At 41.8% G+C, this 16,603-nt stretch overlaps 1 protein-coding gene across 3 annotated transcripts in view; it reads left to right on the forward strand.

Moving 5' to 3' along the window:
- Positions 1-5,438: 5,438 nt before the first annotated feature.
- The window catches only part of MRPS28 (mitochondrial ribosomal protein S28), a 102,226-nt gene continuing 91,061 nt past the window's right edge, over positions 5,439-16,603 (forward strand). For all 3 annotated transcript variants that reach the window (XR_015140224.1, XM_086335413.1, XM_086335414.1), the window contains exon 1: positions 5,439-5,665. Coding sequence is in view for 2 of the 3 variants with exons in the window: in XM_086335413.1 (XP_086191539.1) it covers positions 5,450-5,665 (216 nt within the window). In the remaining variant the exon portion in view is untranslated. The remainder of the gene's footprint in view (positions 5,666-16,603) is intronic.

Genomic DNA, 16,603 nt, shown 5'->3' on the forward strand with positions numbered 1-16,603 from the left:
TGATCTGAAGAAAGCATTATCACTTTTAAGTAAACCTACAAACCATAGATTTCAGTTTCCGTGTTCTGATTCTGAAATAAAAATGAACCAAAATTAAAAGGAGCCAAAAGAACTCACATGCCTATCACCTGCCAGGACTTCATACTTAAATGCTGCCTGGCCACTTTCACTGTTAACAGTCTCCATCCCAACATGCTTGAAAAATTTCCCCTTGGTTTCTGGAATTATTTTCTCATTTTTCTGTTTGACTATTCTCTGGCATTCTCTTCTTCCAAATCCTTAAATGTTATGGCCCATCTCTTGTCATCTTCTACAGGATCTCCTTAATGATAGCATTCATCTCTATGGTTGAAAGGACTTATCTTTACAGTTATACTCATCTGTCTTGCCAGTGTATCACTAGCCCTTTTTCCCAGATTTTCTTACATGTTTGAAAGGCATAAACTTCTAAATCACCTTCTGATGACTTCCATCTAGCCACTAGTAGTCACTGTTTGAGCTTTCAGTAGGTGATGGGCATTTCACACCCACTTCCTTCAATTCCTCACTCAAGACTGTTGAGCTGTCATGATTTTATAGATGAGATTACAGCTAGCAGACAAAGAGCTTGAATTATATTTTATTCACTTGCCATCTGCCATTACTATTTTTACAAAGCATACTAACAATTTGCAAGCTACATGGGAAAAAAACAGCTTGTATTTTTAATAAATCAAGAAGGAAGGTGTGGTTCAAGGAATTGGAGGAGGATCAGAAGGGGCCGTGATGTTAACCTAGTGCCATTAGGGTCGATGTTACTGTTGGCACTGATATAGGGAAGGACAGTATCTTACCTGATGCTTCTGTTACTCTGCCAAAGGCAGAGAACTAGGCATGCTTGAAGTTAGTTGATACACACTTATCCATTAAAAACATCAGAATTTGTCCCCAAATGCATTATCAAAACAAAGGAAGTTATCATCTGGCTAAGGTAGGACATGAATATAATACAGCCATTCATTTTTTGAGCTGGGATGTTCAGTTCAGTTTAGTCGCTCAGTCGTGTCCGACTCTTTGCAACCCCATGAATCGCAGCACGCCAGGCCTCCCTGTCCATTACCAACTCTCGGAGGTCACTGAGACTCACGTCCATCGAGTCAGTAATGCCATCCAGCCATCTCATCCTCTGTTGTCCCCTTCTCCTGCCCCCAATCCCTCCCAGCATCAGAGTCTTTTCCAATGAGTCAACTCTTCCCATGAGGTGGCCAAAGTACTGGAGTTTCAGCTTCAGCATCATTCCCTCCAAAGAAATCCCAGGGCTGATCTTCAGAATGGACTGGTTGGATCTCCTTGAAGTCCAAGGGACTCTTAAGAGTCTTCTCCAACACCACAGTTCAAAAGCATCAATTCTTCGGTGCTCAGCCTACTTCACAGTCCAACTCTCACATCCATACATGACCACTGGAAAAACCATGGCCTTGACTAGACGAACCTTTGTTGGCAAAGTAATGTCTCTGCTTTTGAATATGCTATCTAGGTTGGTCATAACTTTCCTTCCAAGGAGTAAGCGTCTTTTAATTTCATGGCTGCAGTCACCATCTGCAGTGATTTTGGAGCCCAAAAAATAGAGTCTGACACTGGATATTAGCGATCCCATTTGCTCTGTAGATGCTGATTAAGTTTACAGAGCACTTCCTTAAACTTGAGATAGAGACTAATAACTTGGTTGTATGTGAGGAAACCAAATCAGCAACAACAACAACAAAAAACTGCTCGCCTGCAATCAGGATTGGAGGTTGAATTAGAACTAAGAGCACTGGCCAAAGCTTTTCACTACTTTTTTTTTTTTCCCCCTGAAGGGAAACAGAAGTAGCAATAGCCTTAGAAAGTAATGTAAAACTGTCTTAGGCAAGACTTCATCAAGAGGCAAGGGAAATAAACAGTTTATGTACCAAAGGAGAGAACTCACCTAGAGCAGAATTTACTTTAAGCTCTCTACTGAATTTAAGGCTTGCCATACAGGTGGCTAGTAATGTGTGATTCATACAATTATGCACTATTCTAAGGTTAGTTCCTTGCTATCTCTAATTTTCTTGAGGAGGTCTCTAGTCTTCCCCATTCAATTGTTTTCCTCTATTTCTTTGCATTGATCACTGAGGAAGGCTTTCTTATCTCTCCTTGCTATTCGTTGGAACTCTGCATTCAGATGAGTATATCTTTCCTTTTCTCCTTTGCTTTTCGCTTCTCGTCTTTTCTCAGCTATTCGTAAGGCCTCCTCAGATAACCATTTTGCCTTTTTTGCATTTCTTTTTCTTGGGGATGATCTTGATCCCTGTCTCCTGTACAATGTCACGAAACTCCATCCATAGTTCTTCAGGCACTCTTATCAGATCAAATCCCTAGAATCTATTTGTCACTTCCACTGTATAATCATAAGAGATTTGATTCAGGTCATACCTGAATAGCCTAGTGATTTTTACCTACTTTCTTCAATTTAAGTCTGAATTTGGCAGTAAGGAATTCATGATATGAGCCACAGTCAGCTCCCAGTCTTGTTTTTGCTGACTATCTAGAGCTGCTTTTTCAGCTACAAAGAACAGACTCAATCTGATTTCAGTGTTGACCATCTGGTGATGTCCATGTGTAGAGTCATCTCTTGTGTTGTTGAAAAGGGTGTTTGCTATGATCAGCACGTTCTCTTGGCAAAACTCGTTAGCCTTTGCCCTGCTTTGTTTGGTACTCCAAGGCCAAACCTCCCTATTACTCCAGGTATCTCTTGACTACCTACTTTTGCATTCCAGTCCCCTATGATGGAAGTTCAGTTGCTCAGTCATGTCCAACTCTTTGGAACTCCATGAACCACAGCACACCAAGCCTCCCTGTCCATCACCAAATCCAGGAGTTTACCCAAACTCACATCCAATGAGTCAATGACGCCATCCAACTATCTCATCCTCTGTTGTCCCCTTCTCCTCCTGCCTTCAATCTTTCCCAGCATCAGGGTCAGTTCTTCACATCAGGTGGTCAAAATATTGGAATTTCAGTTTCAACATCAGTCCTTCCAATGAACACTCAGGACTCATCTCCTTTAGGATGGACTGGTTGGACCTCCTTGCAGTCCAAAGGACTCTCAAGAGTCTTCTCCAACACCACAGTTCAAAAGCATCAATTCTTCAGTGCTCAGCTTTCTTTATAGTCCAACTCTCACATCCATACATGACCACTAGAAGAACCATAGCCTTGATTAGATGGACCTTTGTTGACAAAGTAATGTCTCTGCTTTTTAATATGCTGTCAACTTTGGTCATAGCTTTTCTTCCAAGGAGTAAGCGTCTTTTTATTTCATGGCTGCAGTTACCATTTGCAGTGATTTTGGAGGCCCCAAAAATAAAATCAGCCACCATTTCCCCACCTGTTTGCCATGAAGTGATGGGACCAGATGCCATGATCTTCGTTTTCTGAATGTTGAGCTTTAAGCCAACTTTTTCACTCTCCTCTTTCATCAAGAGGCTCTTCAGTTCTTTACTTTCCGTCAAAAGGGTGGTGTCATCTGCATATCTGAGGTTATTGATATTTCTCCTGGCAATCTTGATTCCAGCTTGTGCTTCATCCAGCCCAGTGTTTCTCATGATGTACTCTGCAAATAAGTTAAATAAGCAGGGTGACAATATACACCCTTGACATACTCTTTTTCCTATTTGGAACAAGTCTGTTCTTCCATGCCCAGTTCTGACTTGCTTCCTGATCTGCATACACATTTCTCAAGAGGCAGGTCAGGTGGTCTGGTATTCCCATCTCTTTCAGAATTGTCCACAGTTTATTGTGATCCACACAGTCAAAAGCTTTGGCATAGTCAATAAAGCACAAATAGATGTTTTTCTGGAACTCTTGCTTTTTTGATGATCCATCGGATGTTGGCAATTTGATCTCTGCTTCCTCTGCCTTTTCTAAAACCAGCTGGAACATTTGGAAGTTCACGGTTCATGTATTGCTGAAGCCTGGCTTGGAGAATTTTGAACATTAATTTACTAGCATGTGAGATGAGTGCAACTGTGTGGTAGTTTGAGCATTCTTTGGCATTGCCTATGATGAAAAGGACATCTTTTTTTGATGTTAGTTCTAGGAGGTCTTATAGATTTTCATAGAACCATTCAACTTCAGCTTCTTGAGTTTGAGTAAGGTCTGGAGATGGTGATGGACAGGGCAGCCTGGTGTGCTGCAGTCCATGGGGTCATAGAGTCAGACCTCGACTAAGTGACTGAACAACAAAGGTTAGTCCACTTCTTGTGTTCTTTCTACTGTCTACACAATTGATGAGAATATCAGAGTTTTAAAATCCATAGTCAAAAGCATTATTGGGAATTCTCTGATGGGTCCACTGGCTGGGAGTCTGAGCTTCCACTGTCCAGTTCAGGGTTCAGTCCCTGGTCAGGGAAATAAGCTCCCTACAAGATGCCTGGCCTGGCCAAAACCAAAAGTCTTACAGTCAAAAGCATTATTAAAATAGGGTCTGGGGTCATACATAAAAATTCCTCCCCTCAAAGTACTTGCAAATGTGATGGAACAGTGCTTGCTGAAGTAAATAATTGTGTATTATTATAAAAATGCTGGGTAGAAGGATGGACAGCTTAATTCATTAACACATCTATGGTGTTCATCTCAGTTTTGAAGAAAGTGGGCAAATTCTGGCAATTAACATGGCGCTGGAAGGCAGAAAATCATAAGTGAGCGTGGGTCCTCTGGGTAGTGCATAGTTAGGCATTATGAACTTACTCCCTAAGAGAAGGGATTGCAGCCAGAGGAGACCCAAAACGTCTCAAATTAGTATTTTTGTAACATGGCTGGGCTGACCACAGAATAGGCAAAGAAGGACACACTTGGAACCCAAATGTTTAAGCCCTACCATGTGCTCGCTGTCAGGGATTCAACAGCACAATTCCTGCCCTCATAGAGTTCATAAATTCAGAGCACACGCTAAGCACAATTACTGTAAGTAAACTACATGGCATATTAATAAGTGTTAAGTGGCGGGGGTCCGATAGTATTTGGAGTTCCAATTCTACATCAGATAGCCAAGGAGAACCTCGCAGTTGAGCGAAGTCCTGAAGAGCGGTGAGGGTAAGAACCTTCGGACATTCTGGGGAAGGACGCAGGAGGCGGGGGCAGCAAGTGTCACATTACCAGAATTTAGAGCAGCACAAGGCCCAAGGGGTACTTGGGAGGGCGAAATTGCTACGAGTCAGACCGCTTTCCAGGCAAAACTTAGCGGGCCGCTGCTAGCAGGGGATGGCTGCTAGCCATCAAGGATTTTATCCACCAACCCGAAGCTCTCTCGACCCACACTTGGCCCCACCACCGACCAGGACACGCCCACCGCCCACAGGGCTCTGCAATAGGCGGCCCCTCGTTGCTCCGCCCCGCGACCTGCGCGCTTGCGGAGAAGCCAAAGGTCAGAGGTCGCGAATCCGTCATGGCGGCGCTGTGTCGGACCCGTGCCGTGACTGCCGAGAGTCATTTTCTGCGAGTGTTTCTCTTTTCTCGATCCTGTCGAGGAGCAGGTACTGAGAGTGGCTCCGGAAGCGAGAGTTCTAATTCTACGGAGCCTAGGCCGCGCCCAGGCGGCTTCGCAAGCGCTTTGGAGCGGCACTCGGAGCTGCAGCGGAAGGCGGAGCTCGCCCGGACGAGGGTGAGTCGCGAGAGCTAAGCCTGGCACTCGTTGGCGGGCGGGGCCGGAGTTGGGGGCGGAGCCCGCAGGCGGGGTGGGAGGCGGAGTCACGATGGAGCCGGGGGCAGGGCGGAGCTTGACGTCGTTGTTGGGCCCGGCGAAGTTGGGTGAGACCGAGAGGCGGAGCCGGGGGCGGGGCCCAGCGTAGGAAGTAAAGTTTGGGCTGGTCGCTTGGAACAGCGTGTGGTCGTGTTCTTCCTCGGTTTGTTGTACTTCAGTATGGTATCTACATGTTGGGCCTGCATTGTCCACACTCCTTTGCACGCGTCTTCTGAATTGAATGCTATAAGGGAAACCAGCAGCGAGAGCTGCCGGCGGCGCGTCTAGGGCGACTCCTGGGACTCCGAGTGGGACTCAGCTGGAAGAGGCTGGGCTCTCGGCTTCTCTTGTGCACAGTAGCTGCAGCGTGGAACTTAGTGTCTGGTGTCCCAGGCTCTTCAGAAATATTTAATTCAGTGGATAGGTAAATGACAGAATAAGTGTCATTATGAAGTTAAGCAAGTAATTTAACCTATCAGTACTTCACTTTTTCTGTAAATGACCTTAAAAAAAAAAATCCATCTGCCCCAGGCAATAATTCTGTAAAATACGATGAAATTATTAGATAGGTGAAATGGAAGAAATAGGCAGAAAAACAAATTAGATTTTTTAGAGCTAGCAGACATGAAGTTGGCAGTATTAAACTGTATAAAAGTAAACTCCCAATTTCTGTACTTAGCCCCCTGGGAACCAGTCCCAAACAGTTCACAGACAGGTAGTGTCCTGGGTTACAGAAAACTGCACAGTGCTTGACTCTTAGTGGGCACTCCGTGTTTGCCAGATGCGTGAATGAAGGAATAGAACGCACAGTGCACATTTGAACTTCAAGACAGCCTGGGCAGTCTTTGAATTGAGATTTCTGTGTGACTGCTCACAAACAGTTGAACAAGTGAGGATAGCACAGGCTTGAGCATGTTAATAAAACGTGCTAGTCCAGAATAAAACAGAGCAAGAACAATCATCAGAGTAATAAGAAAACCGAACATACCACGTTAGTTTTATTTTAGTGTCGGACAGGACTGAAGCGACTTAGCAGCAGCAGCAACTGCTGCTATTGGAGGTATTCAGTATTTTTCTGATATATTTATGATGAAGACTATGAGTAATTGATAGGTATTGGTGTAAAGATTCGATTTTGTGAAAAATCATTTCGCTCTTCGAAATTTCTGGAACCATTTAATTGCAGAGTATCCTGACATTACAAGATGAATAAAGTTTGTCTTTATTGTGTGAAGTTGAACGGTTGGTTCTCTGAAGACCTACAAGACCTTTTAGAACTAACACCCAAAAAAGATGTCCTTTTCATTATAGGGGACTGGAATGCAAAAGTAGGAAGTCAAGAAACACCTGGTGTAACAGGCAAATTTGGCCTTGGAATACGGAATGAAGCAGGGGAAAGACTAATAGAGTTTTGCCAAGAAAATGCACTGGTCATAACAAACACCCTCTTCCAACAACACAAGAGAAGACTCTGTATGTGAACATCACCAGATGGTCAACACCGAAAACAGATTGATTATATTCTTTGCAGCCAAAGATGGAGAAGCTCTATACAGTCAGCAAAAACAAGACCAGGAGCTGACTGTGGCTCAGATCATGAACTCCTTATTGCCAAATTCAGACTTAAATTGAAGAAAGTAGGGAAAACCACTAGGCCATTCAGGTATGACCTAAATCAAATCCCTTATGATAATACAGTGGAAGTGAGAAATAGATTTAAGGGCCTAGATCTAATAGATAGAGTGCCTGATGAGCTACGGAATGAGGTTCATGACATTGTACAGGAGACAGGGATCCAGACCATCCCCATGGAAAAGAAATGCAAAAAAGCAAAATGGCTGTCTGGGGAGGCCTTACAAATAGCTGTGAAAAGAAGAGAAGCGAAAAGCAAAGGAGAAAAGGAAAGATATAAACATCTGAATGCAGAGTTCCAAAGAATAGCAAGAAGAGATAAGAAAGCTTTCTTCAGCAATCAATGCAAAGAAATAGAGGAAAACAACAGAATGGGAAAGACTAGGGATCTCTTCAAGAAAATCAGAGATACCAAAGGAACATTTCATGCAAAGATGAGCTCGATAAAGGACAGAAATGGTATGGACCTAACAGAAGCAGAAGACATTAAGAAGAGATGGCAATAATCCACAGAAGAACTGTACAAAAAAGATCTTCACGACCCAGATAATCACGATGGTGTGATCACTGACTTAGAGCCAGACATCCTGGAATGTGAAGTCAAGTGGGCCTTAGAAAGCATCACTACGAACAAAGCTAGTGGAGGTGATGGAATTCCAGGGGAGCTATTTCAAATCCTGAAAGATGATGCTGTGAAAGTGCTGCACTCAATATTCCAGCAAATTTGGAAAACTCAGCAGTGGCCACAGGACTGGAAAAGGTCCGTTTTCATTCCAATCCCAAAGAAAGGCAATGCCAAAGAATGCTCAAACTACTGCACAATTGCAGTCATCTCACACACTAGTAAAGTAATGCTCAAAATTCTCCAAGCCAGGCTTCAGCAATATGTGAACCGTGAACTTCCTGATGTTCAAGCTGGTTTTAGAAAAGGCAGAGGAACCAGAGATCAAATTGCCAACATCTGCTGGATCATGGAAAAAGCAAGAGAGTTCCAGAAAAACATCTATTTCTGCTTTATTGACTATGCCAAAGCCTTTGACTGTGTGGATCACAATAAACTGTGGAAAATTCTTCAAGAGATGGGAATACCAGACCACCTGATCTGCCTCTTGAGAAACCTGTATGCAGGTCAGGAAGCAACAGTTAGAACTGGACATGGAACCACAGACTGGTTCCAAATAGGAAAAGGAGTTCGTCAAGGCTGTATATTGTCACCCTGTTTATTTAACTTCTATGCAGAGTACATCATGAGAAACACTGGACTGGAAGAAACACAGCTGGAATCAAGATTGCCAGGAGAAATATCAATAACCTCAGATATGCAGATGACACCACCCTTATGGCAGAAAGTGAAGAGGAACTCAAAAGCCTCTTGATGAAAGTGAAAGTGGAGAGTGAAAAAGTTGGCTTAAAGCTCAACATTCAGAAAACGAAGATCATGGCATCCGGTCCCATCACTTCATGGGAAATAGATGGGGAAACAGTGGAAACAGTGTCAGACTTTATTTTTCTGGGTTCCAAAATCACTACAGATGGTGACTGCAGCCATGAAATTAAAAGACGCTTACTCCTTGGAAGGAAAGTTATGACCAACCTAGATAGCATATTCAAAAGCAGAGACATTACTTTGCCAACAAAGGTTCGTCTAGTCAAGGCTATGGTTTTTCCTGTGGTCATGTATGGATGTGAGAGTTGGACTGTGAAGAAGGCTGAGCGCCGAAGAACTGATGCTTTTGAACTGTTGTGTTGGAGAAGACTCTTGAGAGTCCCTTGGACTGCAAGGAAATCCAACTAGTCCATTCTGAAGGCGATCAGCCCTGGGATTTCTTTGGAAGGAATGATGCTAAAGCTGAAACTCCAGTACTTTGGCCACCTCATGTGAAGAGTTGACTCATTGGAAAAGACTCTGATGCTGGGAGGGATTGGGGGCAGGAGGAGAAGGGGACGACAGAGCATGAGATGGCTGGATGGCATCACTTACTCGATGGACGTGAGTCTGAGTGAACTCGGGGAGTTGGTGATGGACAGGGAGGCCTGGCGTGCTGCGATTCATGGGGTTGCAAAGAGTCGGACATAATTGAGCAACTGATCTGATCTGATCTGATCTGATTGTGTGATCAGGATTTTTGAAAAAAAATTGTAAAGTATAAAAGTGATGTTGTGAAGGGAGAAAATAAATAGCATTGAAGGTTACTAAGTGCATATAAAAGCCTCCTTTCCCTCATTTTCTCAAAGCTGGAATGTGTATTTTTATAAATGCATACTACTAGAGATTTTATGTATGCATATATGAATATAAGTTAATTATATATACAGATATACTTAAAAACATGCAGGTTTTTTAACTACATCCTTAATGTTTAAGAATGAAACTTCTTGATTCAGACGATCTTGCTTTGAATTATGATTCTTCTATCATTCTGCCTGCCAATACAGGAGATGGGGGTTTAATTCCTGGATGGGAAAGAACCCCTGGAGAAGGAAATGGCAACCCACTCCTTTAGTCCTGCCTGGGAAATCCCATTGTCAGAGTCTGATATGGCTACAGTCCTTGGAATTGCAAAGAACTGGACATGACTTAGCCACCAGGTGGCTCAGTGGTAAGGAATCCACCTGCCAATGCAGAAGATGCTGGAGACGCCAGTTCAATCCCTGGGTCAGTAAGATCCCCTAGAGTAGAAAATGGCAACTTGCTTCAGTATTCTTGCCTAGAAAATTCCATGAACAGAGGAACCTGGTGGGCTACAGTCCATGGGGTTGCAAAGAGTCAGACACAACTGAGCACACCCTTATCCATATATATGGGATATATACTGACTAAAAGTATACACACGCAGTTTGAGTTTTGATAGATACACACTGCACCACACTCCCACTTACAGTGTGTGACAGTGCCTGTTTCCTCACCCACTTATACATGTGGGGTATTATTAGTAGATTTTCTTGGTATTGGGCAGTCAAAATACAGAAATTGTTATCCCTCACTTCTGATACTAGTTTGTAATTTTTATCAATAATTGCATGTTCACAGTTTTTTACTTAATATTAAGTAAATTCTATGAATTTGAACTGATAAAATGTACTTATACCACCAAAATACTATGCTTATTTTTATATATATTGGGTTCTATATAAGATTTAATTTGTAACATGGTTTCTGCTTTAAAGATAGCTTTTGGAGCCAGACATTTTAGCCAGCTGTTCCCTAAACAAAGCATGATATCTTTACCTTTGTTCTTCCCCCTAAAATTAGCTTCCCTGCCTACAAATTCTGTAGTAAAAATTATCTCTTGTTTTAGGCCTTTATCATCTCTCCAACCAGGTGAGACTTATATTGAAAGTCCAGGGGCTTTGATTAAAATGTGTGTGTGTGTGCGCACTTAGTCATGTCTGACTCTTTGCGACCCATTGAACTGTAGCCCTCCAGGCTCCTTTGTCCATGGATTCTCCAGGCAAGAATACTGGAATGGGTTACCATGCCGTCCCCCAGGAATCTTCCCAACCCAGGAATTGAGCCTGCATCTTTTGTGTCTCCTGTATTGCAGCCGGATTCTTTACTTGCTGAGCCATCAGGAAAGCATATACACACACACACACACACACACACACACACATACATACATACACATACACACACACACACATATATATATATATGAAAGTGAACATATACACACACATATATATATGAATGAATGAAAGTTAACCTTGTACCCAATGGTTAAATTCTTATCTTTAAAATGTAGACACATGTATCTATATGTGCACCTCAGAAATATGAAATATTCAGTAAGAACCAAGTAAGTTATCCTTAAAAGGAACTTTCCCCTGCAGGCGGGAATTTAATCAAGGACAATTCATGTGAATTGCCTATTTCAGCGATCTCAAGTGATCTCAAGTTTCAGTGACCTGAAAGTCCATTTATTCGTCCATGCTCACTTATTCATTTCTCTTTTCCTTGGTTCATTATTTTAAGATATTCATGTGTCTCTGTAAAGTGTTTTATTTTTGGTAGGATGGGGACCAAGTCCTTTTCATTTTTGTAACCAACGTAACACACGCTTAGTATAGAGGACCTGGTAAATATTTGCTAAATGTTACATTTTTAAAGTCAATTGCCTTTTTCCTTTTAAAAATATTTTAAAACCTTTAACCCTCTTATGGCACTTAGTAATAGTAGTAGTTTAGTCGCCAAGTCGTGTCCGACTCTTGCAACCCCATGCACTGTAGCCTGCCAGGCTCCTGTGTCCATGAGATTCTCCAGGCAAGGATACTGGAGGGGAGGGGGCGGGGGGCGGGGGCGGGTTGCCATTTCCTCTAGGGAACAGAGATTTGTAGACCCTGTTAAGCCGATTGGGAGCTGTGGAGTAGTGAAAAACCCATGTTATAGCCACCAGGTGGCAACAGTTGAGCAAAAAACTGGTTTTCTGCTTTATGAACGTTACTGTTTCTTAACAGTAGAGGGTGGCATGTTACTTTACAGCACGTTGAGAAAATGGGTTGCAAGAATTTTTAAGGCCGCACAGAACATTTTATTGTTTTAGGATGATGAGTAACTATTTTAGCTGATTTATGTAGAATACTGATGTTATAATACACTTTATAGTTTCATTTTAGCAATATATTAGATAGATTTTATGTAAAAATTTTTAAAATTTTCATGAATATTTCTTATTGGTATTTTTTATTTCAAAATGATGGAATATTCCAACCGAATATTTAAATCAGATATTTTGTCTTTTCAGAATACTGAAAAATCCCAAAATAGCTTATTTGAAGGATTGGTTTCAGTTGTCTTATTTTTAATATAAGTCTTCTAAATTCATATACTGGCAATACTCATACAGCTTTATTTACCCCTTTGTTTTCTCACTAGTTTTATATTGACAACTTAAAAAATTACACCAATGTTTTAAAAACTAATATATAAAGAAATGAAGCAAAACATTTCTGGTTTTAACCATAGTATTCCCTGATTTTTACATTATAGAATTCTAGGAGAATTATCTCCAAGTTAGTAATACAAGCCTTCTGAAATATTTAGTTTCATAGTAGAGTAAAACATTTTCAAAGCAGGTTTAGAGGAAATGACCAGTTAATATAATAACAATGAAAGAGTGTATTGAGGTAGATATAAATCTCTAAGGAAAGTAGGTTTTTATCAACAGCTGTAATATACATATTGATATAAATAGTACTGCTGCTGCTGCTGCTGCTAAGTCGCTTCAGTCGTGTCCAACTCTGTGCGACCCCATAGACGGCAGCCCACCAGGCTCCCCCGTCCCTGGGATTCTCCAGGCAAGAACACTGGAGTGGGTTGCCATTTCCTTCTCCAATGCATGAAAGTGAAAAGTGAAAGTGAAGTAGCTCAGTCGTGTCTGACTCTTAGCGACCCCATGGACTTCGGCCCATTAGGCTCCTCCGTCCATGGGATTTTCCAGGCAAGAGTGCTGGAGTGGGGTGCCATTGCCTAAAAGAAAAGATGAATATATTCTGTATGTATTCTGTTTCTTGGGTGGTAATATGCTCTGATCATATACAATCAGACTCCTATGATTTCCCAAGTCAGCATTAGCTTTCACTTATTATGTCTCTTTCCTAACTCTTATTTTTACTTAGACATCTCACTTTCTTCTAATATGTTTGGATTTTCCTTTATTTTGTTTTTACTTTTAAAGGTTTTATTAAGATTTTTCTTGTGATTAATTTTTCTAATGTGATTATGATGCTTAAGTTTGTTTTTATCTGTTGGCATTAAATAACAGGAAGTAAAGAAAGCAATAGCATTTGAGTGGAGCCTGGTTTGTAGGGATTTAGGAATAAAATTAAATGGTGATTATCCCATTTGTCTTCTCCCTCTCTTTGTAAACCTTGGGGCACTCTGCTATTGTCAGCTGGCAAACGTGGAGTGATAGACGCCCAGTCCAGAAGTCAGCGACTCAAGTCCTCTGGCCTCTGACCAGCTACTCAGGTTGAGATGGTCACATCCTCCCAAAGGAGATAAATGCACACTGGAGCAGAGGATGTGTATCCCAGAGAAATGAAAACTTATGTTCATATAAAAACTTACACAGAAGTGGCCATAGGAGATTTATTTATTTATTATAGCCAAAAACTGAAAACAGCCCAGATGTCCTTCAACTGGTCAATGGTTAAACATAACGTGGTATATCTATCTTGTGGAATATGACTCAGCAGTAAAGAGGAACCAGTGATTGATACATACAGCAACTTGAATTGCTCTCAAGTGAGTTATGCTTTGTGAAAAAAGCCAATCCCAAGGAGTTACATACTTTGTGATTCTGTTTATATGACATTATTGAAATAGTGTAATTACTGAGATGGGGAACAGATATATGGTTGCTAAGAGTTAGGATAGGGCAGAAGGGAGATAAGGAGTGGAAGGACAGCACAAGGGATCGTCGTGGTGATGGAACGTCCTGTGACTTGACTCTGGTGGTGTATATGTGAACCTTCACATATGATAAAAGTATATAGAACTAAATATACACACAAATGATTACACCTGAAACTGGTGAAATCTGAATACTACTGATGGATTACATCAATGTCACTTTCCTGGTTGTAATATACTGTGATTTACAAGATATTACCATTGGGAGAACTGATAAACATTGTAGGAGCTCTCCATGTATTATTTCTTGCAATTGCATGTGAATTTACAATGGTCTCAAAATAGAAAATTTAATTTAAAGAGAAGTTGCATTTCAGTAGTCTGCCAGGTCCAGCACTAGTCAGCCCAGTGAAGTCCATAAGCGTGACCCCATTATCCCACATAATTAATGATTTTTTTAGTTAGAAATAATGCTATTTGGAATACCATGACAATGAACATGAGAATCTGTAAGTTCATGAATGGTGGTTTTGGTAGAAGCTTTGTGGGCAGGGAAGGCAAATCCATATTCAGAATAAATGTCCATTCCAGTGATAAATATATCACTGCCCTTTCCATTTCAAATAGTCCTATGTCGCCAATTTGCTACCAGGTGGCTGGCCGATGCTCCCAGGGAATCATACTGTCTTGGAAGCTTAGTATTGGTTTCTGCCATGGTAGATTGGTCATTTAGCAGTGACTATAGCCAGATCACTACTCACAGGGTGAATGGAAGTCAGTATTCCCGAATCTATGCACAAGTTCCATACCACAGAAATTCAGGGGCCTAGCAGCTGGTAAAATTTCTAGTTGGCCAGTGGTCTGGGCCATGTTGAGATACTCTTCCTACCCCCAAGACAGAAGCACATCCCTGCTGTCATGGAAACTTTGTTCTTGAACCCACTGGGGAGGTGGGCAAGAGTATCAGGGAGAGAGGTTGACTGACTCCACATGACTAGCTGTCTTGTCCCTTGATTATTAAGATTCTTCTCTGCTGAAGAAATTATTCACGTGTGACTCATTTATTTTTTCACTCTGTGCCTGTTTGAGAGAGATCTGTCTTCCTATCTCTCTCTCTTTTTTTTTTTTTTTAACTTTACAATGTTTTCTTTTTTTTTATTTTTTTTATTTTTAAACTTTACAAATTGTATTAGTTTTGCCAAATATCAAAATGAATCCGCCACAGGTATACATGTGTTCCCCATCCTGAACCCTCCTCCCTCCTCCCTCCCCATACCATCCCTCTTCCCAGACCTTCTTGTCACATATTTCCCAATCCTGTTTCTGCTAAATCTCTGACCATCCAGCACAATCATTAGTCACTTGACACAAATCATTTTTGGTCCTCACTTTAGGCCATCTGTCTTTGCAGAAAGATAATCCTTCAAGTGCCCTGCTCAGAGCCCTCTACTGCTGTCGTTCAGGGCTACGGTAGTTCTGCATACGCTACTCATAGAGACCTCTCAGAATACTCGTTGTCCATCTCTGTACTGCAAGCATCACGTCTGCCAGGTTATAAAACTCAAGTAGTAGAAGAGCTTGCCTGATGACTTGCACCTCTTGCAGAGTCTTAGCTTGTTCTGGGCCCCACTCAACACTGGCAGCTTTTTGGGTTATTTGTTAAAAGAATTGAAGAAACATGTCCATATGAAGTATTTGTTGCCTCCAAAAATCAAAGAGACCCATTAAGCACTGAGCTTCTTTGTGGTAGGAAAGGATATCTCGACATAGCCCAGACCTGTGGCCCCCTGGGAATTTCAACCAAGGCCCAGCATTTTTGTGAGATTCATTTCCCACCCTCTGGCATAGAGGTGTCTTACCATGTGTCGAGAGTAGTTGCAGTTTTCTGCTTCCAGGTCAAGTCAGTGTGTGTAATGGAGTAGCATACTGTCCTGTGGAATGGAGTGGCCTTCAGAGTCTATGTAAGCTAGACTGTGGCATAGAGCTAGAGAGTTAATGTAACCCCGAGGTATATCATCTTTACTAACAGGTCTAGAAAAAGAAAGCATTTGTTAGATAATTATTGCATGCCAGGTGCTGAGGGATATTTTAATTTACTCCAGCCATGAAATCACATCTGGAACAACAGCTGCAATTGGAGTTACCCCTTGATTAAGTTTATGACAATAAATTGTCCTTCTGGAAGACCTGTCTGTTTTCTTCAGGGCCTCGTAGGCAAGTTGAATGCGGATGTGGTAGGAGTCACTACCCTGCATCTTCCAGGTCCTTGACAGAGGTGCTGACTGCTGCAGTGCCCTAGGAAGGTGGTATTTTGCCTTTGACTTACTTCTTTGGTAGGTAGCGGAAGTTCTCACTTGGCCATTCCTACTCTAATAGCCTTCACTCCACAGATCAAGGAACCGGTGTGGAGATCCTGCCAGTGGCTGACTATACATGTTCCAGTTGTGCATTCTAGGGAGAATAACCATAGAGCAGGTTCATGAGATAGATCTGAGCTAAAACTCCATTTATCATGCAATCTCCATAAGCCCTTGTTCTGACTGGCACTGAATTTGTTCTGGAAGAGTTAGTGTCAGTTCAGATTATCTCTGATAAGTCTGCTAATTTCTCCTCCCTCAGTTCTGGTAAATAGCCACAGACCCCTTTGGGAAAGCTGGAAGGAAGATTGGTGGTCCAGATTTCGGGTTTGGTAATAGCATCCTTCCGCAAGGGGACACAACCTCCTTTTTATTTGAAAAGCTTGATGTCTGGGAATTGGTTCAAGGGAATTGGTTCAAGGGAATTGGTTGAGGGGCCGTGAGTTTCATATGTGGTGATTCAAATCAGACTTTTGTTCTCTAGAATTAGAGTTTTCCCATCTGTTTTATTTCTAA

This window comes from Bos grunniens, chromosome 14 (genome assembly GCF_055505025.1).
Source record: "Bos grunniens cultivar Pamir isolate PY7600 chromosome 14, Bosgru_T2T1.0, whole genome shotgun sequence".
NCBI lineage: Eukaryota > Metazoa > Chordata > Mammalia > Artiodactyla > Bovidae > Bos > Bos grunniens.